At 38.7% G+C, this 27,177-nt stretch overlaps 2 protein-coding genes across 6 annotated transcripts in view; both read right to left on the reverse strand.

The window, feature by feature from the left end:
* LOC135203053 (two pore calcium channel protein 1-like) overlaps window positions 1–27,177 on the reverse strand; it is a 734,396-nt gene that overhangs the window by 408,607 nt on the left and 298,612 nt on the right. The gene's annotated exons all lie outside the window — the stretch shown is intronic.
* Window positions 1–27,177, reverse strand: part of LOC135203050 (uncharacterized) — a 153,838-nt gene that overhangs the window by 11,315 nt on the left and 115,346 nt on the right. Inside the window, exon 9 of the mRNA XM_064232636.1 lies at window positions 14,643–14,756. Coding sequence (XP_064088706.1) covers window positions 14,643–14,756 — 114 coding nt within the window. The remainder of the gene's footprint in view (window positions 1–14,642; window positions 14,757–27,177) is intronic.

Consider the following 27,177-nt stretch of genomic DNA (forward strand, 5'->3'; position numbering starts at 1 on the left):
ATTTGAATACAATTATATATGAAATTTCATTTTTGCGCTATCATATATCGCATTATTTATATATGATAATGATAATTTTTTTCATTTCTGATGGTTGCATACTAAACTTCAGCCAATGACAAAAAAGGAGCCAAAAATGAACTCCTAAATCTTGAAAACTAGGCACGCTGTGATTTTTTGAAAAAAATATTTTTTCCGCTTCCGTGCTCACTCTGAAACACATCCGGCACACGGGAGACAATTTTTATTTTACCACTTCGGCGTTTAAGGGTTAATATCCTGTCAAACTTGATTTATTACCTTTCATACCCTTTCACGGGCACTACCATCCCAAATCCAACAAAAAAACACCGCCTTAAGCCGATAACCACTTAAGATTTTGAGGAAGGTAGCAGACTTGAGGGACTATCGGCCCCTTTCTGCCATTGTGCTAGTCCCAGTAAATTTCATGAGTCACTGGAAGGGATCAGCCCCTGAAAGTTATAATTCACACCCTCATACGAGTGGTCATGTGACTTGACTTCTCACCCTATCCTGTTTTCAGTGCTTTGCAAATGCATCTCCAACCCCCAACCATATCCTCTCAAACTCAATTAGCACCTCTTTGTATTCTTTCCTCTGCCAGCATTTTAATGACCTTTTCAGTTACCTGCTGGGATTAGTGGCAGACCAAAGAACCAAAGGAAATTGCCCAGTTTTGACAGATGTCAAACAAGGCATTTCTGGTGACTCCCAAAACAAGGTATACATGTATAAAAGGGCTGGTAATGACCTATCAAAGCACATTTCATCATAGCCAGTTATCACTGAAGTTAGCCCGATGAAGCAGATCACACCCGAGTCTGACGACGTGGCAACTAGCTTCAGTATTCTGAAGTCTTGGTGATGATCTACAGCTAGTTCTCCTACTCCACCAACTGGAGTCTGGCTTCTGTCTTGATGTCCGACCCCGACATCCCACTTGGAAGCTGTCACCTTTGAAGTACCTGACCGTTGCCTGATGAGGCGTGCTCTCCCATTTGTTCCCTGGTGAAGAACTGCAAGCAACGAAGTCCTTTCCGCTGACACCCTGGCTCAAATCTAACCATGTCTTGTCCACAAAAGTAATTGAATTGGAAGTCCCCAGTCCCACACTGACCTTTCTGGGACACTCTTATTGTCCCAATTTCAATTCATCATAAAAATATATTTTTACTTTATGTTGAGTGTGTATTCTCAATCATGAATGTATACAGTGGATTAATGAATGAAACAAAGCTGGATGTGGTTTCTGTAGAAGCTATCTTACAATGCACATGAAACCTCAATTTTCTATTAACCCTTAACCCTTAAATGCCGACTGGACGTATTTTACGTCAACATTTTTTGTCTCTCGGGTGCTGACTGGACGTATTTTACGTCGACATACAAAAGTTTTTTTAAAAATTCGCGGAAAAATACTTTTAGGCCTACCAGCCGAAAACTCTTGAATCCCGCGGCCTTGGGGAATGCTGGGAGTTCACGGATCAAGGTGTTGTTTTGTTTACAATTGTTACACAGGCGCGCAAGCGCGAATTTCTTTCTTGCCGCACTAAAAAGTATCTGTGACACATCTCGGAAATTATTTTGTCACTGACATAATTTTTGTACAATTTTAAATTAGCCGTTACATGGAGTATTATATATGAAAATGTGTGCATTTTTATGTAGAATACAATAAAAAAATACTCATGATTGTAGCTTTTATCAGTTTTGAGATATTTTCATATAAATAAAGATAAGTGCCAAAATTTCAACCTTCGGTCAACTTTGACTCAACCAAAATGGTCGAAAAACGCAATTGTAAGCTAAAACTCTTATATTTTAGTAATATTCAATCATTTACCTTAATTTTGCAACTAATTGGAAGTCTCTAGCACAATATTTAGATTTATGGTGAATTTATGAAAAAACTTTTTCCTTACGTCCGCGCGGTAACTCTTCCGAAAAAAATCATACATGCGATTGTGGTAATGTTTGCACCATTTTAAAATTAGCCGTTACATAAAGTTCTATATATGGAAATCTGCGCAATTTCATGCACAATACAACTAAAAACAACCCATGGTTGTAGCTTTTATCAATTTTGAAATATTTTCATATAAATAATGATAAGTGACAAATTTTCAACCTTCGGTCAACTTTGCCTTTACTGAAATGGTCGAAAAACGCAATTGTAAGCTAAAACGCTTATATTCTAGTAATATTCAATCATTTACCTTCTTTTTGCAACAAATTGGAAGTCTCTAGCACAATATTTAGATTTATGGTGAATTTATGAAAAAAATAACATTTTCTTTACATCCGCGCGGTAACTCTTCCGAAAAAATCATACGTGCGATTGCGGTAATGTTTGCACCATTTTAAATTAGCTGTTACATAAAGTTTTATATATGAAGATGTGTGCAATTTCATGTAGAATACAACCAAAAATAATTGAAGGTTGTAGCTTTTCTCATTTTTGATATGTTTGCATATAAATCACAATAAATAGAAAAAAAACCACGTTCGGTCAACTTTGACTCTACCGGAATGGTCGAAAAACGCAATTGTAAGCTAAAATTCTTACAGTCTAGTAATATTCAGTTATTTATCTTCATCTTGAAACAAATTCGAAGTCTAGCACAATATTTAGATTTATGGTGAATTTAAAAAAAAAACTTTCCTTCTCTCCACGCGCGGATTATTCGCCACATATCTCCGAAATGCGTACGTCCCATTCTCGGAATATTTGCCCCGTTTCATATTAGGCATTTCATAGTTTTATATATGAAAATGTGCGCAATTTCATGTAGAATAAAACAAAAAATATTTGAAGGTTGTAGCTTTTCTAATTTCCAAAAAATTGCATATAAAAAAAATATATAAAAAAATTTGACAATTGTAAGCTAATACTTTTACAGTATAGTAATATTCAATTATTTGCCTTCATTATGAAAGAAATTGGAAGTCTCTAGGACAATACTTAGATTTATGGTGAATTTTTGAAAAAAATATTTGTTTACATCCGCTAGTTACGAATTCATGCATTATTTTGTGATAATATTTTCTCTGTGTTGCTTTTATTGTTTTACAATGTGTTATATACCAAAATGATTGCAATGTAGTGTACATTATAATGAAAAAAAAGTAACTTGTTACCTTTAACTGTTTTGCGCACAGCACGATTTGAATACAATTATATATGAAATTTCGTTTTTGCGCTATCCATATATCGCATTATTTATGTATGATAATGATAATTTTTTTCATTTCTGATGGTTGCATGCTAAACTTCAGCCAATGACAAAAAAAGGAGCCAAAAATGAACTCTTAATCTTGAAAACTAAGCGCGCTGTGATTTTTTGAAAAAAAAAAATTTTCCGCTTCCGCGCTCACTCCGAAACACCTCCGGCACACGGGAGACAATTTTTATTTTACCGCTTCGGCGTTTAAGGGTTAAATGCTGAGCCGGTATTTCCGAAAGTGTGTCCCATATGCTGGCGGCGTTTGCGAGTGAGCGCCGAAGCGGAAAAAAAGTTTTTTTCAAAAAATCACAGCACGCTTAATTTTCAAGATTAAGAGTTCATTTTTGGTTCCCTTTTTATTTTGTTTTTGTCATTGCCTCAAGTTTAGTATGCAACCATCAAAAATGAAAAAAAATATCATTATCATATATAAATATTGGAATATATGACAGCGCAAAAAAAAAAAAAGTTCATATATAATTGTATACAAATCGCACTTTGAGCAAAACGGTTAAAGCTAATGAGTTAATTATTTTTCGTTGTATTGTACACTAAATTGCGATGATTTTGGTATACAGGCAGTCCCCGAGTTACGACGGTCTCGGCTTACGACGTTCCGAGGTTGCGACGCTTTTCAATTATATTCATAAGAAATTATTTCCAGGGTTACGACGCATGTTCCAGACTTACGACGCCTACAAACACTGATCTGGCAGATGAAATATGGCACCAAAAATGCAAAATAATCAATATTTTAAAGTTTTTTTTGATGAAAAATGCAATAAGAATGCAGTTTACATAGTTTTCAATGCACCCAAAGCATTAAAAGTAAGGTTTTCTTAGGATTTTTGACAATGTCCGGTTATGACGATTTTCGGCTTATGACGTGTCTCAAAAACGGAACCCCCATCGTAACCAAGGGACTGCCTGTATAACAAATTGTAAAACAATCAAAGCAACACAAAAGAAAATATTATCACAATATGATGCATGAATTCGTAACGCGCGGACGTAAAAAATAGAAATATTGTGCAAGATACTTCCCGTTTGTTGCAAAATGAAGGTAATTGATTGAATATTACTAGACTGTAAGTGTTGTAGCTTACAATTGCAATTTTCTACCATTTCGGTCGAGTTAAAGTTGACCGAAGGTAGAATTTTTTCTATTTATTGTTATTTATATGAAAATATTTCAAAACTGATAAAAGCTACAACCATGGCTTGTTTTTGTTGTATTCTACATGAAATTGTGCAAATTTTCATATATAAAACTTTATGTAATGGCTAATTTAAAATGGTGCAAACGTTACGACAATCGGACAAAAAAATGTATGATTTTTTCGGAAGAGTTACCGCGCGGACCGTAAGGAAAAAGTTTTTTTCATAAATTCACAATAATTCAAAATATTGTGTAGAGACTTCCAATTTGTTGCAAAATATTACTAGAATGTAATAGTTTTAGCTTACAATAGGGTTTTTTACCATCTTAGTCGAGTCAAAGTTGACCAAAGGGTGAAATTTTGGCACTTATCATTATTTATATGAAAATATTTCAAAACTGATAAAAGCTACAACCATGGTTTTTTTTTTTTTATTCTACATGAAATTGTGCACACTTTCATATATAAAACTTTATGTAACAGCTAATTTAAAATGGTGCAAACATTACGACAATCGAACAAAAAAATTTCTGATTTTTTTCGGAAGAGTTACCGCGCGGACATAAGGAATTTTTTTTTTTTTTTTTTTTTTTTTTTTTCATAAATTCACCACTAATCAAAATATAGTGCTAGAGACTTCTAATTTGTAGCAAAATAAAGGTAAATCATTGAATATTACTAGAATGTAATAGTTTTAGCTTACAATTGCATTTTCCGACCATTTCAGTAGAGTCAAAGTTGACCAAAGGTTGATATTTTGGCACTTATTGTTATTTATATGAAAATATATTTCAAAACTGATAAAAGCTACAACCATGGGTTGTTTTTAGTTGTATTCTACATGAAATTGCACACATTTTCATATATAAAACTTTATTTAACGGCTAATATAAAACTGTGCAAACGTTATGACAATCGGACGAAAAAAATTATGATTTTTTCGGCAGTTACCGCGAGAACACAGGGAAAATGTTTTTTTTTTTTGTAAAATTCACCATAAATCAAAATATTGTGCTAGAGACTTCCAATTTGTTGCAAAATGAAGGTAAATGATTGAGTATTACTAGAATGTAAGAGTTTTAGCTTACAATTGCAGTTTTTGACCATTTCAGTAGAGTCAAAGTTGACCGAAGGTTGAAATTTTAGCACTTACAGTGGACCCCCCGTATTCGCGTTCTCTGGATTCGCGGATTTCTCTCGGGAACGTTTCCCTGCATTATTCGCGGAAAATTCGCGCATTCGCGGTATTTTTCTATGAGAAATATCCACAAATTCCTGGTTTTTTTTTATCAATTTCATCATAAAATGCACCTTTTGTGATAAAACTATTAAAAAAACCAAGTATGAAAATTTTTTGTGGTTTTTCTTAAGTTTTAACTAACAAAATAGGCTGTTTTTAGCATTTTTATAGGGGTTCCAAAAATTCACGATTTCTAACTATTCACGGGGGGGTCTGGTACGCATCCCCCGCGAATACGGGGGGACCACTGTATTCGTATTTATATGATAATATTTCAAAACTGATAAAAGCTACAACCATGGGTTGTTTTTAGTTGTATTCTATATGAAATTGCGCACATATCCATATATAAAACTTTATGTAATGGCTAATATAAAACTGTGCAAACATTATGACAATCGGACAAGAAAATTTCTGATTTTTTCAGAAGAGTTACCGCGCGGACGCAAGGAAAAAGTTTTTTTCATAAATTCACCATAAATCAAAATATTGTGCTAGAGACTTCCAATTTGTTGTAAAATGAAGGTAAATGATTGATTATTACTAGAATATAAGAGTTTTAGCTTACAAATATTTCAAAACTGATAAAAGCTACAACCATGAGTTGTTTTTTGTTGTATTCTACATGAAATTGCACCCATTTTCATATATAACACGTAATGGCTAATATAAAATGGTGCAAAAATTATGTCAAAGTGAAGAAATAATTTCTGAGATGTGTCGCTGTTGCTTTTTAGTGCGAGAAGAAAGAAATTCACGCTTGCATGCCTGGGTAATGATGTAAACAAAACAACAGCTTGATCCATGAACTCCCAGCATCCCCCAAGGCGTGTGATTCAAAAGTTTTCGCCTAGTAGGCCTATAACTATTTTTCCACGAATTTTTAAAATACTTTTTTTTTGTCCACGTTTCGTACGTCGGTTCGGCACCCGACAGACAATTTTCGTCGAAATTTAATACGTCCAATCAGTGTTAAAGGGTTAAAGCATTTTATAGGTAGGTGCTAGAAAATAACGACCTATTGAAAAAAGCAAAATATCAAATATCACAATTTTTAAAAGTAAATTGTATTTTTCCTAACTATACAAACCTGAGGTACTTCACATAAGGAATTTACTTTCAGCGTAGGCTGGAATACGGCCATTACATTTTTGAACAAGGTGGTTAGGCAGTAACTACTGTCTAGGTGGGTAGGCCCGCCTGCCCAGATGTAAACTCTCCACTTTGCCTATCGGCCCAGGTTTCAGAATGAGGGGTGGTATGCGGTGGCAATTAATGTATAAGACCTAAGGTTTGATACTAGTTAGGAAAAATACAATTTACTTTCAAAAACTGTGACTTGTTCCTACATGATATACAAACCCTGTCTTTTACATTAGGAAGACTCACTGATTGGTGGTAGGAATGTGAATGAGCCTCTAGAGCTGACTGGAGTTCTGCACACCTGGTCGTAAGAACAAGGAGTGCCCGAATCATAAGTCATCTGAAAAAGGGCTGGGAAGAATATTTAGAGTCGGAGGCATTAATGCAAAGTTCTGGGAAGGGTTTGCATTGTTGCCAGTCTCCTTCCTCCCCTTGCTAGAGGAAGGAGCAGCATTGCTTCTATGATTCTGATAAGAAAAATAGAAAGAAAGCTCAATGTGCAAGCTTACTTCATCAATCGCCCGACCAGCAAGTGTAAGATCGAGTCCTATCCTCAACCTACAGGAAGAACTGCACACCATGGGCGAGATGCAACTTGTCCTCTTGAACGAGTGGGTAAGCAAGCACAACCTGTGAGCATCCACCACCAGTCCAACGAAAAGAGGTTCTAAGGCCCAGAAGGAAGAAAGATACAAGTAAGGTCCCATGAGACCTCATCTATCTTCCAGTCCGACATATTCTTCAGTGATGAAATGTACCCATCCACTGGACTATCCAACTGCAGAGAAGTCTCTCACAATCTCGTAAGACTCGGAGAAAGATGAGTCATTAAACACTTGCATTTGCAGTCTGCAGTGGATAAAGGTCAACACTCAATGAAGGGTGTCAATCCATCTTAAGTACTGCAACACTCCAATAGGACAAAGTAATGACTGATCTAGATCAACCAATAAAAATTACACAGCGCAGGAGATCATGAAGGATTCAGACTTATCAACAGATGTGAAATGATTGCACTGCCACACATCCAAGAAGTAGTCACGACATGACACCCGCCCTCTGAAGGGTGATGCTGAGAACAACCATACAAATCATTTGCCTTGTTTGCCAACGATGTGGAGAGATGAGATGAGATGATTCTCGCGAGGTATATGCACATTAGATGAGAGTCAAATGCCTTCTAGAGACCAAGGTCCTGTGATGGCAAGACAGCAGTTTCTCATCAGTAGTTGACTCTCAACCAAGGAGAAGCAAAACTATTGTACTTGGTGAATGACTAAGGTGAATGTGGACCTACGTCTTCAAAGTTGAATCAAGTAAAGTAAACTCTCACGATTCTGATCACAGAAAAAGTTCCATTGATGACACCAACCAGTGAAGGCGGCTCTAATCCCTGATATTTTACACAGGACTGAAAAAGTTATTCTACTATTTCATTGCTGCTTGGTGAGAAAGTCAGAGCTTGCAATGAAGGCAGAGCGTCTTTCAGTAATGAAAACACAGGGATTGTACTGCCTGAAGAACCCCTTCTTGTGGGTTGGATCAGGGAATAATTTTCTATTTACTTTGGAACCAGAGCTAGTCAGGCAGAGAACAGGCAAAGTCTTCCATTATTCATTTTCAAATCGGGGTGAACAAAGAATAATTGAACACCTTACAAATTAGAAAATGTATATTAGAAGACAAAACTCAAATTGTCTGAAGAAAATAATTCTGGATCATTGCAGCGGCCAACAGAGCAGGTGCGATGGAACAGAAGACTAGGTAGGCTACAGATTTCTGTTGTGCTGTGGGGTACACAGAAAGATATTAATTAATCTAAAAGTATACAATAGTGCCTCAGGTTACAAAATTAACCCGTTCCGAAGCGGCCTTCGTAAAATGATACTTTTGATCCAGAACTACGTTTTACATATAAATTGCCTACTTCGTTCCAAGCCCTAAAAAAACACCACAGTAAATTTTATATGAAGCTAAATTGACCAATAAACAATGAAATACAACAATTTGGACCATTCATTACCTAACATAACCGTGACTGTACCTGTAAATAAAGTGTATTAGTGTACAGGGTACAAGAAATACATGTACATGTATGTTTATATATACGTACTTATGTAGTAAAATGTGGAACCTTACCTTTCGAGTGAGGCGATGTCCGAAAGTGGCAATAGAGGAAGTGGCAACAGGAGGAGGACAAATGGCAGAAAACATGAACACTTAACTTTACAAAACACATTAAAAAATGCCAGAAAACATTGACACTAAACTTTACAAAACACATTAACAAATGGCAGAAAACATTAACACTTCTTGATTATCTCCATCTTTGTCTACATAGAAAGCATCCTCTTCTTTCCATGAACTTCAGCAACATTCTTGGGACCCATGGATAATAACATAAGTATGTAATTAAGTTCACATACAACACAATTAAGTAACTTACAGTACAACGAAAGCAAAATCAATAACACGAATTTACATTAAGAAACTAAGTCTATGTGAACGAACAAATTCCAGCAATTTACGATAACACTACCGCAACCAAACACATTTACATAGAGGCATGATGGGACAGATGCTGACCAATAGGAGAGCAGGATCTTACAGCGATAACTAGCATCAGGAACTAAAGGGAGAGCGGGAGGATGGTGGTGAGTCTACTCAGCTGGTGGTGTGCAAGTTTTAAAATTGTTCTCGGCGGCCCAGGGAATCTCGGACTTTACCCTTTGGCAACCTAAACTATTTTTGTATATAGAAGCAAAAAAATCTTCGTCTTTGCTTTCGTAACCTGGGTTTTTCGTAAGTAGGACCTTTCATATGTAGAGGTTCCACTGTACTTTACATTTTCTGGTCACTAGAGGCAGGCCACCCTTTGTCAGTTGTTTCCAAAGGCATTTCAAAAGTAGAGCCAGGTCCCCCAGATTTTACCAATACACCACAGCCTGCCCTATGACAATATAAAACCACTGACAATATAGTTCTATGGTTTTACCATATAATTTATATAAATTATCACCTTGGTAACATAGTCATCAGTCTCTAATACATGTGAGAATTTTCAGTGGTAAACAATAGCATCATTAAACTTTCATTGTAACTATTGAAATGCCCAACTCAAAATTAACTGTTATTTAAGATGCTTCAGTTCTCAATTTACCCCTAATCCCTTTTTCCTGCCAAGAGAAACTAGATTTGCAGAACAGCAGCACCAATACCCAGTAAATATGCGTCACTGTCGAGCTTCTTAGTTTCAAAGGTCCTTTATTCCTCATACTATTGGACTAAGGAACAGTCTCCCTGAAGATGATATGCAATTGGAACTTCAAAAGTTCAAGCAAGAATGTAACACATTACTACACTAAAACAATTAATTCTCCTTGTATTTTAATAATATACTTAATTTTTATCTATCCATTAACCCTTTAACGCCAACTGCACGTATTAAACATCACCGAAATTTGTCTGTCGGGTGCCGATTGGATGCATGGTACGTCGATGAAAGAGTTTTTTAAAAATTCTCGGAAAAATAGTTATAGGCCTACAAGGCGAAAACTTTTGAATCATGCGTCTTGGGGGATGCTGGGAGCTCACAGATCAAGGCGTTGTTTTGTTTACAATCGTTACCCACTAAAAAGCATCAGCGACACATCTCAGAAATTATTTCGTCACTTTGACATAATTTTTGCACCACTTTATATTAGCCGTTCCATGGAGTATTATATATGAAAATGTGCGCAATTTTATGTAGAATACAACAATAAACAACTCCTGGTTGTAGCTTTTATTCGTTTTGAAATATTTTCATATAAATAACGATAAGTGCCAAAATTTCAACCTTCGGTCAAATTTGACTCTACTGAAATGGTCGAAAAATGCAATTGTAAGCTAAAACTCTTATATTCTAGTAATATTCAATCATTTACCTTCATTCTGCAACAAATTGGAAGTCTCTTGCACAATATTTTGATTTATGGTGAATTTATGAAAAAAACTTTTTCCTTAAGTCAGTGCTGTGACTCTTCCGAAAAAATCATAATTTTTTTTGTCCGATTGTCGTAATGTTTGCACCATTTTAAATTAGCTGTTACATAGTTTTATATATGGAAATGTGCACAATTTTATGTAGAACACAACAAAAAACAACAAATGGTTGTAGCTTTTATCAGTTTTGAAATATTTTCATATATATAATGACAAGTGCCAAAATATCAACCTTTGGACAACTTTGACTCTACCGAAATGGTCAAAAAACGCAATTGTAAGCTAAAACTCTTACATTCTAGTAATATTCAATCATTTACCTTTATTTTGCAACAAATTGGAAGTCTCTAGCACAATATTTCGATTTATGGTGAATTTATAAAAAAAAAAAGAATTTCCTTACATCCGTGAGGTAACTCTTCCAAAAAAAATCATAAATTTTTTCGTCCGATTGTCATAATGTTTGCACCATTTTACATTAGCCGGTACATAAAGTTTTATATATGAAATGTGTGCAATTTCATGTAGAATACAACAAAAACAACCCATGGTTGTAGCTTTTATCAGTTTTGAAATATTTTCATACAAATAAAGATAAGTGCCAAAATTTCAACCTTCGGTCAACTTTGACTCGACCAAAATGGTCAAAAGACACAATGGTAAGCTAAAACTATTACATTCAAGTAATATTCAATCATTTACCTTTATTTTGCAACAAATTGGAAGTCTCTAGCACAATTATTTCAATTTATGGTGAATTTATGAAATAAACATTTTCCTTACGTGCGCGCGGTAACTCTTCCGAAAAAATCAAAAATTTTTTCGTCCAATTATCGTAATGTTTGCACCATTTTAAATTAGCCATTATATAACTTTTATCAGTTTTGAAATATTTTCATATAAATAACAATAAATACAAAAAATTCGTCCTTCGGTCAACTTTAACTCGACTAAAATGGTCGAAAACTACAATTGTAAGCTACAACACTTACAGTCTAGTAATATTCAATCAATTACCTTCATGTTGCAACAAACGGGAAGTCTAACACAATATTTCGATTTATGGTGAATTTTTGAAATACGTCTGCGCATTACGAATTCATGCATAATTTTGTGATGATATTTTCTCTGTGTTGCCTTGATTGTTTTACAATGTGTTATATACAAAAATGATCGCAATTTAGTGAACAATACAACAACAAAAATTAACTTGTTACCTTTAACCGTTCTGCTCACAGTGCGATTTGTATACATACAATTATATATGACATTTTTTTTCGCGCTGTCATATATATCAATATTTATATATGATAATGATATTTTTTTTCATTTCTGATGGTTGCATACTAAACTTCATGCAATGACAAAAAAAGGAGCCAAAAATGAACTCTTAATCTTGAAAACTAAGCGTGCTGTGATTTTTGGAAAAAACATTTTTTCAGCTTCGGCGCTCGCTCGCAAATGCGCCGGCATACGGGAGACGATTTTTAAAATACCGCTTTGGCGTTTAAGGGTTAATTTAATTTAATTTTTATTTATTACAAGCAATCTCTTCTTTCTGTATTTCCTGTTACCTTCTGTTACATCTTTGTAATGAATACTATACTGTTTGGAAGCTTGAATTTCAAGTCAATGGCCCCTGTGGGGTTGTTCCATATGAATGGTTAATCTCTGAATACGTAATAATCATTTTAAAAAAATGTCAGTCAACTAGTACCATACATATGGGCAGATTCTTTGGTTTCAAGTAGACAAACTTCATTCCTCCTGACATCAGATCATTGAGCAGTGAGAAAGTAGCAATAGTAGCTTGAAAATGTTTAGCAGAGGGTAAACAAAAATGTAAGTGATATGTGTTCAACAATATTCTCAAAGAACTCACACACTTATAAAATAATAGTAACGCACTTATAAAATGAAAGTAGAGTATAAAAAATTAGAAAGAATTCATAACCAATACTGAAACTGGTTCATTATTCACGAGAAAAAAAAAAGCAGTGCAGTTGCAGTGATGAGTGTATGAAGCAGAAATTTCATAAAAATCTTGAATAGACAAGGATATCCTAAAACCCTAAGCAGTTAACAAGAACCTTCATAAAGGCTAATATGAAGAGACCAATTAGTTTACAATTTGTGTTTTATTAATACTTGCTTTCATCAAAATGATCAATGTACCAAAATAAAATGACAGGGAGTACAACATAAGTGATCCTAATGCTTGCAGCTCATCTCTGAACTAATGGGCCAGCACTTGTCACATATATATTAGCACAGTCATACCCCTACATACGAAAGTCCCTACGTACGAAAAATCCAGGTTACAAAGGCAAAGACGAAGATTTTTTTGCTTCTGTGTACAAAAATAATTCAGGTTGCGAAAGGGTGTACTGTAAAGTTCGAGATTCGCCGGACCGCTGAGAACAATTTTAAAACTCGCACGCCGCCAATTCAGTAGACTTACCACCATCCTCCCGCTCTCCCATTGGTTCCTGATGCTAGTTACCGCCGTAAATTCCTGCTCTCCTACTAGTCAGCATTTATCCCATCAAGCATCTACGTAAAGGAGTTCCTCGACCATTTCGTTTCGGCAGCGTTATCGCACACAAGTGGATTTCGTTCATTCACGTAGATTTCGTTCATTAACGTAAATTCGTGTTAGTGATTTTGCTTTCATTGTACTGTAAGTTACTTTATCGTGTTGTGTGTGAACTTAATTAACTTACATTATTAGCCATAGGTCCCAAATATGTTGCTGTACTTCACGGAAAGAAGAGGATGCTTTCTATGGAAACGAAGATGGAGATAATCATGAAGTGTTAATGTTTCTGCCATTTGTTAATGTGTTTTGTAAAGTTTAGTATTAATGTTTTCTGCCATTTTTAATGTGTTTCGTAAAGTTAAGTGTTCATGTTTTCTGCCGTTTGTCCTCCTCCTCTGTCGCCACTTTCAGACATCACCTCATTCGAAAGGAAGGTTCCACATTTTACTACATACGTACGCACATGTACGTACAGTATTTCTTGTACCCTGTACACTAATACACTTTACTTACAGGTATAGTAACAGTTAGGTACTGAATGGTCCAAATTGTTGTCAGTAACAGTTAGGTACTGAATGGTCCAAATTGTTGTCAGTAACAGTTAGGTACTGAATGGTCCAAATTGTTGTCAGTAACAGTTAGGTACTGAATGGTCCAAATTGTTGTATTTCATTGTTTATTGGTCAATTTAGCTATACATATTATAAAATTTACTATGGTGTTTTTGTAGGGCTTGGAATGAATTAGGAAATTTACACGTAAAACGTAGTTCTGGATACAAAAAAATCAGGTTACGAAGGCCGCTTCGGAACGGATTAATTTCGTAACCTGACGCACTCCTGTAAACCAGATTCATGGCCGATAGTCCATTTGAAGTCCTTTCATCTTCAAAGATAGCAGAATACAAATTGCCATAAGGTAATCACTTTCATTCCATATGCAATCAACAAAACAAGGCAAATGAAAGAAAAGAATAACCAATACCCTAAAATTCCATGAGGGTTGCAAAAACAGGTACTAGATGCTGGGGATTATCAGAGCATGAAATGAACACATGCACAGATGTGCAAGGTATTAGCCTGATTGCTGTACTACACATATGATTAGCTTACTGCTGGTCTCCCTTTTTTTATCAGAAACCAAAGCATCTGGAACTATTCAGACATATTTAAACAGCTAACTTAGATACAAGGCTTATAGTGACACAATTCCATGAGAACATGAAACAAAGAGCTTAAGATATAAAAAAAATATGCTTTGTTGTTTATGAAGTCAGTATTCATGTACTAGCAACTATCCATGTCAATTGAAAAAAGCACAAAAATTCTTACCGCCATGATCCAATAGAAGTTTGGCTGTTTTAAAATGATTATTCGAAACTGCATCATGAAGCGCAGTTTGTCCATTGTATGACTGTGCAAAAACATTGCAAGCATAGTGGTTTGCTGTAAAGAAAGTCAATAGATTATTAGAACTGTTCAAAAGCAAGGCTACTTGGCTGACAATAATATGTACACAAAACAAGCAACCAAAAAATCTGGCTCCACAAACATCTTTCAAAACTTAACACACATGAGAGTTAAAATCTTTTTATGATGTTTACATCAATATTTTATGAAAGTCAAGAACTTAAGAATCCAACAGCCATGTTTACATTTCATTGAGGTGAATTCCCTAGCTGCAGGATTAATATAAATTTCATAAAAGGCCGCCCACAGAACTATGAGGTACAAAAGAATGAATAAATCTCAGCTCCTGCGAAGGCAAAACTACCTGTCAATGACAGGTGGAAACTAAAATTCAAAGTGGAAGGGAAAGATGCATTCTTTCTAAATGAGGCCACACTAGTCAGTTAATTCATAACTTAGTACCATTCATGCAGTATCATAATATTTGTCTCATTCCATCAACTTTCCTATAATAAAAATGATATTGTTATGATACAATAAAGTTTCATACATACTTACCTGGCAGATATATACTTAGCTAAGACTCCGCCGTCCCCGACAGAAATTCAAATTTCGCGCCACTCGCTACGGGTAGGTCAGGTGATCTACCGGCCTGCCCTGGGCGGCAGGACTAGGAACCATTCCTGTTTTCTATCATATTTTCTCTCTTCCACCTGTCTCCTGCGGGGAGGCTGGGTACCCCATAATCGTATATATCTGCCAGGTAAGTATGTATGAAACTTTATTGTATCATAACAATATCATTTTCATACAATCAACTTACCTGTCAGATATATACTTAGCTGATTGGCACCCTTTGGTGGAGGGTAAGAGAAAGCTACTTCTGGAATAGACAGGTAAACAACATATGTTGTAGGTATAAATAAAACCTTGGTTCCTACCTGATAGGTGGTAGACTTCGTGGGTGTTTGCCCAGTAGTCTGCATCACCTCAAGAAACTTTAGCGAGATATATGATCTATGGCCAAGAGTTCTTGTGGGTCTGCCGATGGGGTCTTATCCGCTTTGTCAATGGGTGCTGATCCACTTATATGACAATACACCTTATGAAGGAGCATACAACCAATCCCGACCACCTGATCCTAACCACATGTTAGAAATAAAGATTGTTCCGAGTTATCCCCCGAACTCTTCACAACAACCATAACTCAAACAACACAATACGCACACATACATAAATTTCAAAAAAAAAAAAAAAAAATTTATACTCATCTAATAAGATATCACAAGAGTTTTCTTACTGAATAACAGTGACTGGCCGCCTGTGCGGCACCAAGTCCTTTTTGTTAGAAGAGACTCTAGAACATATCTAAAAAGAATGTAAGTATATACTTAAGGATTGGTGTTGGCTCCCACACCCAGGATCGTATCCGCCGACACGAAAGGACCCAGAGAAAAACATTTCTCATAGGTCACACGAACGTATCTCAAGTAATGAGATGCAAATACTGAGTTGCATCTCCAAAATGTCGTATCTATGATGTTTTTAAGTGACATATTCTTTTGAAACGAGAGAGACGTCGCTACTGCTCTCACTTCATGAGCTTTCACTCTCAACAGTCGAAACTCTTCGTCAGGACAGATCTTATGCGCGTCTGTAATGACGTTTCTCACAAAGAATGCAAGAGCATTCTTTGACATCAGTCTTGTGGGGTCTTTTACCGCGCACCAAAGACCTTGTCTAGAGCCCCCCATCTGGTGTTTTCTCTGAAGGTAGAACTTTAGAGCTCTTACAGGACATAGAGACCTCTCTGCTTCTCTGCCTACTAGACTCAATAATCCTTTAACCTCGAAGGACTTAGGCCAGGGATTCGTGGGATTCTCGTTTTTAGCTAAAAACAGGGTTTTAAACGAGCAAATAGCTGAGTCTCCCTTGAATCCTACTCTATCCTCCAGAGCATGTAATTCACTAATTCTCTTTGCCGTAGCTAAAGATAATAGGAATAAGCATTTCCTAGTGATGTCTCGAAACGACGCCAGATGAGGAGGTTCGAACCTTTCGGATGACAGGAACTTGAGAACTACATCTAGGTTCCAGTTAGGAGGAACCGGTTCCTTAGACTTCGTAGTCTCAAAGGATCTTATGAGATCGTGGAGATCTTTGTTATCTGCCAGATCTAATCCCCTATTCCTGAAGACTGTCGAAAGCATACTTCTGTATCCCTTTATTGTGGATACAGCTAGATGAGATTCTTCTCTCAGGAATAGAAGGAAATCCGCAATTTCCGCTACAGAGGTAGTGGAGGAGGACAACTTCTTAGCTCTGCACCACCTTCTAAAAACCTCCCACTTGGACTGATATACTTGTCTAGTGGAGGTTCTGCGGGCTCTCGCGATCGCGCTTGCAACTTTACAAGAAAACCCTCTCGCTCTGACGAGTCTTTCGATAGTCGAAAGGCAGTCAGAGCGAGAGCGGGGAGGTTTTGATGATACCTCTGGAAGTGTGGTTGTTTGAGAAGATCCATCCTTCTTGGGAGGGATCTGGGAAAATCTACCATCCACTCCACCACCTCCGTGAACCAGTCTTGTGCCGGCCAAAAGGGGGCTATCAATATCATCCTCGTCCCCTTTGAAGCCACAAATTTTTTCAGTACTAGTCCCAGGATTTTGAACGGAGGAAAAGCGTAGACGTCTACGTGAGACCAGTCTAGTAGGAAGGCGTCGACTATAAGAGCTCTGGGGTCTTCCACGACCGAGCAAAAGACTCCCAGTCTTTTGGAGAGGAACGTGGCGAATAGATCCACATGAGGAGTCCCCCAAAGAGACCAGAGATCTTGACACACATCTTTGTGTAGGGTCCACTCTGTGTGAAGGACCTGGTTCCTCCTGCTGAGCCTGTCCGCCCTCACATTCCTTTCTCCCTGAACGAACCTTATAAGCAGGGAGATGTTCCTCTGGGACGTCCAAAGCAGAAGATCTCTTGCAAGTTCGTAGAGGAACAAGGAGTGAGTCCCTCCTTGTTTCCGAATGTAGGCAAGTGCTGTGGTGTTGTCCACATTTACTTGAACTACTTTGTTTGAAACAAGAGGTTCTAGACTCTTCAGAGCCAGGTGTACGGCGAAGAGCTCTTTGCAGTTTATGTGCCAAGACACCTGTGCTGCTTCCCAGGTGCCTGACACTTCCTTCGAGCCTAATGTTGCTCCCCAACCTTTCTCCGACGCGTCGGAGTACAACACTAGGCTTGGGTTCTGGATTCTCAGGGAGATTCCTTTGTTCTCCTTCAGAGGGGGCAACCACCATTCCAAGTGCGGTCTCATCTCCACTGGAATGGGAAAGGCGTCTGAAAGATGACCGGTCTTCCAACTCCAAGACCTATTGAGGAAGAATTGAAGTGGACGTAAATGAAGTCTTCCTAGTGGGAAGAACTGTTCGAGCGAGGAAAGGGTCCCTAGAAGGCTCAGCCATTCCCTCGCCGAAGTCTGTTCCTTCCCTAAGAAGAGAGAGACTTTCTGCAAGCCTTTTGCGATTCTCTCTTGCGAAGGAAATACTCGAAAACCCCGAGAATCCATCTGAATCCCCAGATAGACTAAGTTCTGTCTGGGGGTCAGCTGTGACTTCTCGAGGTTTACGAGTAATCCCAACGATCTGATCAGGTTTAGTGTCAACGTAAGGTCCTCCAAGCACTGTCTCTCTGATCTGGCCCTGATGAGCCAGTCGTCCAGATGCAGAGAGATATTTACACCTTTGAGGTGAAGAAACCTCGCCACATTCTTCATCAGGCTTGTGAAGACCTGAGGAGCTGTGGAAAGGCCGAAACACAAGGCTCTGAACTGAAAGATCCTTCCCCCCGTCATGAAACGGAGGTACTTCTTCGATGAAGGGTGGATCGGGACGTGAAAATAGGCGTCCTGGAGATCCAGACACCATCCAATCTCCTTGTCGCATAGCCGCAAGGACTGAGGCAGAAGTCTCCATCGAGAACTTCTCCTTCTGAACAAATTTGCTCAGAGAGCTGACGTCTAGTACCGGTCTCCAGCCTCCCGAGGCCTTCGCAACCAGAAAAAGGCGATTGTAAAACCCCGGGGAGTTTTGATCCAGTACTAGTTCTATCGCTCTCTTGTCCCACATCTGATCCACCATCAATCGAAGAGTATCCCTCAGCACAGGATCCTTGTACTTGGCTGACAGTTCCCGCGGAGTTGAAGTCAGGGGAGGACTGTCCAGGAAAGGGATAAGATATCCTTTCCTTATTACAGACATTGATGAAGCGTCTGTGTTGATACGTGCCCAGGACTCCACAAATCCCAGGAGCCTGGCACCTACTGGTGCTTGGAGGAGAGAAGCATCACTTTCCCTTCTTAAAGGGACGAAAGGCAGACCTACCTCTCTTCTCAGGAGCCTTCCTTCTTGAGGGTGCTCTGGAGGTAGGGCCACCTCGAAAGGTCTGAACCGATGTACTCAGTCCTTTTTTTTCCGCCGCAGTAGCAGGTTTCTTCTTCCTTGCTGACTGGGTAAGAAGGTCTTGAGTCGCCTTCTCAGTTAATGAATGAGAAATGTCCTTCACTAACTGAGAAGGAAACAAAAAGTCCGATAATGGAGAGTACAGTAGTGCTGCCCTTTGAGATCGGGAGACTGCTTTAGTCAAAAAAGCACTGAAGACTGTCCTCTTCTTAAGAAGACCCGCTCCAAATAAAGAGGAGATCTCAAACGAGCCATCCTGTACCGCTTTGTCAATACATGACAGAATACACAGGAAAACTTCTGGGTCGAGTCCTTCTGAATCATGGGCCTTCTTGGACATCACCCCAAGGGACCAATCTAAGAAGTTGAAAACTTCTAATGCATGGAAGAGTCCCTTGAGGAGATGATCCAGCTCTGAAATGCCCCAAGTCACACGGGCAGAGTTCAATCCTTGCCTTCGTGACGCATCGACTAAGGTTGAAAAGTCCGCTTCTGCCGAAGACGGAAGAGAAATGCCCATATTCTCTCCCGTCTGATACCAAATGCCCTGTTTACTAGCGAGTCTCGCTGGGGGCATGCAGAAGACCGTTCTGACCAACTCCTTCTTCGAATCCATCCACGAATTCAAAGACTGAAGAGCCCTCTTCATAGAAATGGCGGGCTTCATTCTTAGAAAAGACGAAGACTTCTTCGCCTTTGCGCTCGAGAACAGAGCGCGCGGAGGAGGAGGAGCGGCAGGGGTTAAATCGTCTCCATATTCTTCCAGAAGCAGGGCTGTCAATACTTTGTAGTTAGATAGTCCTTCTCTTCCATGATACTCGTCTTCCGAGTTTTCCTCCAACTCGGGGTCTAGAGGAGCCTCCGTAGACAAATCAGGACGTCTTTCCTCTGGGGGAGACAAACTCCTGATAGGAGAGGGACTAAGGGAATGATAATCCTTCTTTTTCAAAGTCTGAGCTTTAAGAGAAGCTTCCTTCTTGGTTGGCGCCAAAAGCCTAGGCTTCTCCCCATAAAAGGATGACGCCTCACGCTTGGATGACGCTTCTCGTCCGCCGAGCGTCCTGGCTGACGCCTCGCGCTTGGCTGACTGCTGACGTCTGGAAGACGCCTCGCGCCTGGAAGACGTCTCGCTCTCAACTGGCGTCCTGGCTGGCGCCAAAAGCTTGGCTGGCGCCTCGCGCTTATATGACGCTCTGTATGACGCCTCGCGCCTGTAAGACGCCTCACGTCTATCTGGCGTCACGTCTCTGACATAAGGTTCTCTCGATCTCGATCTAGAAACCGAAACCTCTTCAGCATGTTTGGAAGACGAAGCTTCACGTCTGCAAGACGCCTCGCGTTTGGCAGGAGAGAGAGGACGAGACTTTTTGATTGGAAGCGAAACGTCCTTCTTACGAGGAGGATCTCTTGCTAAAACTCCCCCCAATGAGGCTAGCTGTTCTTGTACAGCAAGGAGAATTTTCCTTGAAGCTTCTCCCACGTCATCTTCAATCGGGGGAGAAGTAGAAGGCAAGCGGTCTGCTACGTCCATGTAGGGAGACGTTGGAGCACCTTCGCCTTTTTGGATAGAAGAGGGAGCTTCATGAGAAGCGCTCCGGGTTTGAATCCAATTCAGGTTCTCTCAAATGCCGTTTCAGTGGCCTAGAAAGGTCCGAATCCTTCCACCCTCGTAGGTGGAGAGGGAGAGGAAGAGAAACACTCTCGCAGGACGCTTTTTCTATAGCGGCCCTAAGCAGCCTGAATCGAAACAGAGCCTGCTGAGGGGACGTCTGACCATTGGGGATTCCCCACAACCTCCTTAAGGCTTTCGACTTTCCTTCTCCTCTGGGCATGGGAGCTTGGAAGAGGTCTAGGCCTGGGAGCGTCGCAGGGACGATCAAACGCCCCCTCCACAACACTGGGAGCACTCACTCCACTGAACATTTCACTTTCACTATCCTTACCTTGTAAGACCACCATTTTGGACTTCATCTTATGAATAGTAGCCTTCAGATCGGCGATTTCAGAGGCCGATTCTGAAAGTAAAGCTTGTGAAGTCGACATAGAGGGAGAATCAAAATCATCAAGGTTAGATATAGGGTCAATAAAAGGCTCAATAGGCCTTGTACTCACACTTTTCAAACGTCTAACCCTATCCCTCTCTAACTTCTTCAAATAAGAAGTTAGAGTCTTCCATTCTTCTGCATTTAATCCCTCACATTCATGACAGGTATTAGTAGAAGAACATTCAAACCCCCTACATTTACGACATACAGTGTGAGGATCAACCGAAGCCTTCGGTATCCTCACCCTGCAGCCTACATTCACACACATTCTCACACTCACATTTGAGTCAGACATACTGAGAAAAATAAAAAAGCAAGTCCAAATTCAGTCCACAGTAGCGAATGCCAAAAACCACGATCCAGATACGTCACCAAAAAGCCGAGAAACGATGATCAAAAGGTTGAAATAAGAATCTAAGTCAGGAGGTAATAACAACAATGTTGATACCACCGGCGACAGAGAAAATATGATAGAAAACGGGAATGGTTCCTAGTCCTGCCGCCCAGGGCAGGCCGGTAGATCACCTGACCTACCTGTAGCGAGTGGCGCAAAATTTGAATTTCTGTCGGGGACGATGGAGTCTTAGCTAAGTATATATCTGACAGGTAAGTTGATTGTATGAAAACTATATAAGACTGAATGCCACGACTGAGAGACTTCTGGATAGAAGAAGAATAGACATGAACACCAAGGCACCAACTAGAAATGACAACTTCTAAGATACTCCATATGTTAATATCCACCATCCAGACTATTAGACCTAATAGGACTAACTGTGACAGTTTATGAATGACAAAGGATATTTGTTGTAATTTCTTAACCCTTAACGGACAGATATGCTCCCATGAGTAGCAATAACAGGTTTTGGGTGGACAATGGAATGACTCATGGTGAGTAATAATACTACGCTCCATTGTTTTGGGGGGATCAGGCAGGAAAGAGGTGCCATTAATTTTATAGCCCATAAATTCACTAATAGCAACTTTGAAACTGGCTAAAATCCACTGGGCAGCTCATCAGAATGTTAGTTGGGGTCTTGACTTCAAGGTAGGAAGTAGTCTCTCTCTTACGTGATGTAATTTTGTAAATTTGCTCATAAATATACCAAGGGATTGCTGTTGGTTTTAGTTATTATCTTTTTATGATAGTACATACAGAAGTACCTCATTTGCCAAACGTTCATGTCAAACATTCCGTTTTTCGAATGAAATTTTCTAGAAAATTTTGTATTGTTTGTCGAACAAATGTTCATACTTTGAACTGATCAATTATCTTGTTTATACTTCTATTTGACAGCCTACTGCATCCTACAAGAAAAACTGTATTAATATCTTTTTCAATTTGCAATATATAGTATAATGATCACCATATTTGACAATATAAATAAAAGAATAAAGTATTTCAATATAAAATTTAGCATAAAAAATCAACAAAATCATTCGTCACCTCAGCTGACTTGAGACAGAACAAGGAAGCGTTGATATGTTGAGGAGAGAAGGAAAAGTGAGTTAAAATATTATTGTATGTATGTATGCAAAAGCAATAACAATTCACATAAAAAAGGGAATTTCACAATCAATTTAAAATAATAAAATGTGAAAACAATCAAATGCAATACAGAAACAATAAAAAAAAAGTCTTAATTGAGCTAGTGTTCGGTGCGCCGAGTGAGATGGTATGGCTGAACAATATTCAACAAAATAGTAAATGAAAGAACAAAGATTTTCACAATAAAATCCAGCATAAACGATTAACAAAATCATTCGTCATTGCAGTGATGCACAGCTAACTTGAGGTACAGGGAGGGTTTTGAGGAATAATGAATGATTTTGAGGTATCATGCGATGTGATATTGTTGAGGAGAGAAGAGAGTGAAAACTTTATTATAAATAATATGTAGGTACAAGCAGTACCAATTCACATAAAAAAAAAAATTTCCTACAAGATATACAAACCCTTGGTCCTTTACTTTAAGAATTAAAGTCAGCGTAGGCTGAAATATAGCCATTAAACTCTTGAACAAGGTGGTTAGGCAGTGACTACTGTCTGGAAAGTGGGCAGGCCCACCTGCCCGGATGTAAACACTTCACTTTGCTTTTGGCCATCTTCTATTGATGACATACGGTTATGAGCTCTTGCCGACTAGCCATTAATCACGATTTTCTAGGTGGGATCTTTCTTTTATTATGTTGAATAAATATATATACTGTTTGATGTTAATAATTAATTGAATTTAATAATATACAAACAAACATTTTGTGATAGCCTTGCTAGCCGCCTTTCTACTTTGTGTTAAGGGTCGGCTTTGGAAATTTCTGAGGGGATCTTTGGAGGTTTGTCCCTTGTTTTTCTTCTGTTATTTCCTCTTCTCTTTTGTCCTTTCACTAACTTATTGGATGAAGAGATGGGGGGTGTGTGGTGTTGGTGCTTGAGGGATCTCCTCTCATTTAGGAAGGCGGTGTCCTTGGATACGACAAGAGTATCCTTATTTTTTAATCATATTTTCTTTCTTTTACAAGCTAACAATGTTGAAAGTTGATAACAGCAGTAGATGGTTGGATATCTCTTTGTGTTGGCTATCCTAAACTTGGAATTGTACCTGTAACTCGTAGCATGTTGTGATAATGGTCCTTGAGTATGTATACTATTTTCCAGCTGAAAATCATATTCATTTGTTCCTGTTATCCTGAGTTTCATCACTGGAAAATGCCTTCGTGGCTGCCCTGTGATTATCAACTCTACTTCTGCTGATAAATGTGCCTCATCCTGTAGAAGGAGTGTTGCAGAATTGGGAGAAGTTGAGGAGGAAGAGAGCTCATCAAGTGTCATCATCTTCCTCTTCGTAATCAACACATTTTTCTTCAACCTCCTCCCCTTCGACTTCTAAGGCTCCCCTGCCGAAAAAGAAGGTAGTCTCCCCCCCAATAAGAAGTCTCGTCACAGGACTCCTAAGGGTCTGCCTCCTTGAACTTAGGATGCAGTTGGGTCTTCCTTTAGCTCATCTGTTCCTTAGGGAACAGGAACCGTCACGCTGTCCCCAGGTTCTAGAGTATCAAGAGCTGTAGAAGCACAAACTTCGCTTTGCATTTCTGCTGCTAGTCCTAGAGATTCTGTTCCTAAGACTAGTTCCGTGTCGGGTGTTTGTTCACAAGATTCCCCAAGTGCACGTAAATCAACGGATTCAACTGCACCTACAGTCCACAATGCTGAGTCCGCTCACTGTCACGACTCGGGCACGGAGTGAAAGAAAGGAGTGAGTCACTCAGGTGATTCATGCCTTGCTGGTGATCGCTTGGTACCCAGGGTTGACGCGACGGTCGTGCAGGATTGTGCACACGGTGAGAATAGTAGGGAGTCCCCCATTCAGCCCTCTCGAGAGGTTTTGGCCTCGACAAGGACTGGGACGCGTCAGAGGACGGTACCAGCCCTCACCAGTCACGTGTACACTCAACTCCACTCAGACAACGTGACCGTCCGGTCTTAATGGTGGCAAACGTTTCTCCTGCTGTGCAAGTTTTATAACCCTCCACGGGAAAACGTTCTCCAAGGCAAGAATGCTCTCCTATTCTGCTAGCAAGGGGAGCGAGAGCGTCCAATATTCACCTATTCCCTCTATTTCCAATGGCTACACTGGGAGGGGCAAGGTGAATAGGAGGGATCCTGCAGAGTGGTCTCTGTAGGATTCAGTGTCAGGGGACTAGGACTACATTCCTGACAGGATCTTAGGGTCCCACCAGATGTACGTCCATGTGGTTGAGGAAGGATCTTCTGTCAATGACAGAGACACCTCTCACTGTCTCGACATTTGGTGTATAGATTCTTAGGATTCAAACACCTTGAGACTATGGTTAATTGTCAAAAGGGTAAAAATTAAAAGAGATAATCCAGGATTATCGGATATCACAAGGTCAAAAACCTAAACAGATTTGACCCTAACCGAAATTACGAAGTATCTTTACAGTCCAAAACATGTAAAAACTGAATACGTGGTCCCCCCGTATTCGCGGGGGATGCGTACCAGACCCCCCCGTGAATAGTTAGAACCCGCAAATGTTTGGAACCCCTATGAAAATGCTAAAAACAGCCTATTTTGTTAGTTAAAACTCAAGAAAAACCCACTAAAAATTTTCATACTTGGTTTATTTAATAGTTTTATCACAAAAAGTGCAATTTATGATGAAATTCATAAAAAAAACAGGAATTTGTGGATATTTATCATAGAAAAATACCCCGAATGCGCGAATTTTCAGCGAATAATGCGGGGAAACGTTCCCCAGAGAAATCCGCGAATGTGTGAGTCCGCGAATCTGGAGAACGCGAATACGGGGGGGTCCACTGTATATTAATTTTGTTACGTACTTATATTTATCTACAACTTTTTTCATTATGAAAGCATCAAGTTTAAATTGATCAAAACTTAAATTTAGAACATTTCTATTATTTGACTTGATGAAACAAGATTTAATGATATTCCTTTTAACTGCGTCATTACATGAGATTAAGGCTCTTGCTTGACTCCAGTTAATAGGAAGATCTAAATCTCTAATATGTAGGAATAATGCATTCAATATTTGCCCAGTTCTCACAGAATATTGGTGCTGTTTGAGGCGTTGTGAAAGAGATTTACCGGTCTGTCCGTAATAGACTTTATCACCCTTTTTGCAAGGAATTTTATATATGCAGCCTGGAAGATCTTCAGGAGAATTTTTGATTACTAAAATCTTGACATTAACCCTTAAACACCTAAGGGGTATAATAAAAATTGTCTCCCATATGCCGAGGGGGTCTCGGAGTGAGCGCTGAAGCGGAAAAAATATTTTTTTCAAAAAATAACAGCGCGCTTAGTTTCCAAGATTAAGAGTTCATTTTTGGCTCCCTTTTTTTGTCATTGCCTGAAGTTTAGTGTGCAACTATCAGAAATGAAAAAAAAAATCATTATCATATATAAATAATGCGATATATGATAGTGCGAAAACAAAATTTCATATATAATTGTATTCAAATCGAGCTGTGAGCAAAACGGTTAAAGCTAACAAGTTAATTTTTGTTGTTGTATTATACACTAAATTGCGATCATTTTGGTATATAACTCATTGTAAAACGATCAAAGCAACACAGAGAAAATATTATCACAAAATGATGCATGAATTCGTAATGCGCAGACATAAAAAAGGGATTTTGACGTAAGGAAAAATCTATTTCTGGGCGATTGGCTCGTGTCGCCAGCGAAATATCCTTTAATCTATTATTTCTAGGGTAAATGTACTAACACATACCAGAGAATAAATAAATAAAGAAAAAGGTCAGTATAACTGACTCGCTCACCCTCCCAGAGAGTGTCGGTATGAACACTATGGCGAGTGAGACCACTACCACGAGCCAAATGCCAATAGAATTCTCCCACTACAAAATCCCCCAAGAGGAGAGCCGACCCACAGAGTGGGCAGCACCTACTACTACTACTCCATCCCATGCTGCCGACTGCTGCGCCTCTGGTGGCCATCCTGAAGTTAGCAGACAATCTTGGCGATGGGATGGGTAGGGCGGGATTTCGCTGGCGACACGAGCCAATCGCCCAGAAATAGATTTTTCCTTACGTCAAAATCCCTTTTCTGGGCTCAGCTCGTGTCGCTGCGCGAAATCGTACCAGAGAAATAGCACAAGATTGTAAAGAAATTCAACAAAATACAAAGAGGTCTCAAATAAAAGATAAAATAAAAATAAATCAATATAATTGCTAATAAGGATACATATACACAGTGATACAAAATAGAAATATTACTTAAATTACACTTAATTCTAATAATATTTCTTAACTTAAGGTAATATACATATATACAGGAGACAACTATCATATATGTACAAAAATGGTATCTGTGTAAAGCTATGTATCAAAACATTCTAAAGCAATTAACATAAAAGTTGAATAAAATAAACTCAACAATAATAAT

Source organism: Macrobrachium nipponense, chromosome 33 (genome assembly GCF_015104395.2).
Source record: "Macrobrachium nipponense isolate FS-2020 chromosome 33, ASM1510439v2, whole genome shotgun sequence".
In the NCBI taxonomy this organism is placed as follows: Eukaryota; Metazoa; Arthropoda; class Malacostraca; order Decapoda; family Palaemonidae; genus Macrobrachium; species Macrobrachium nipponense.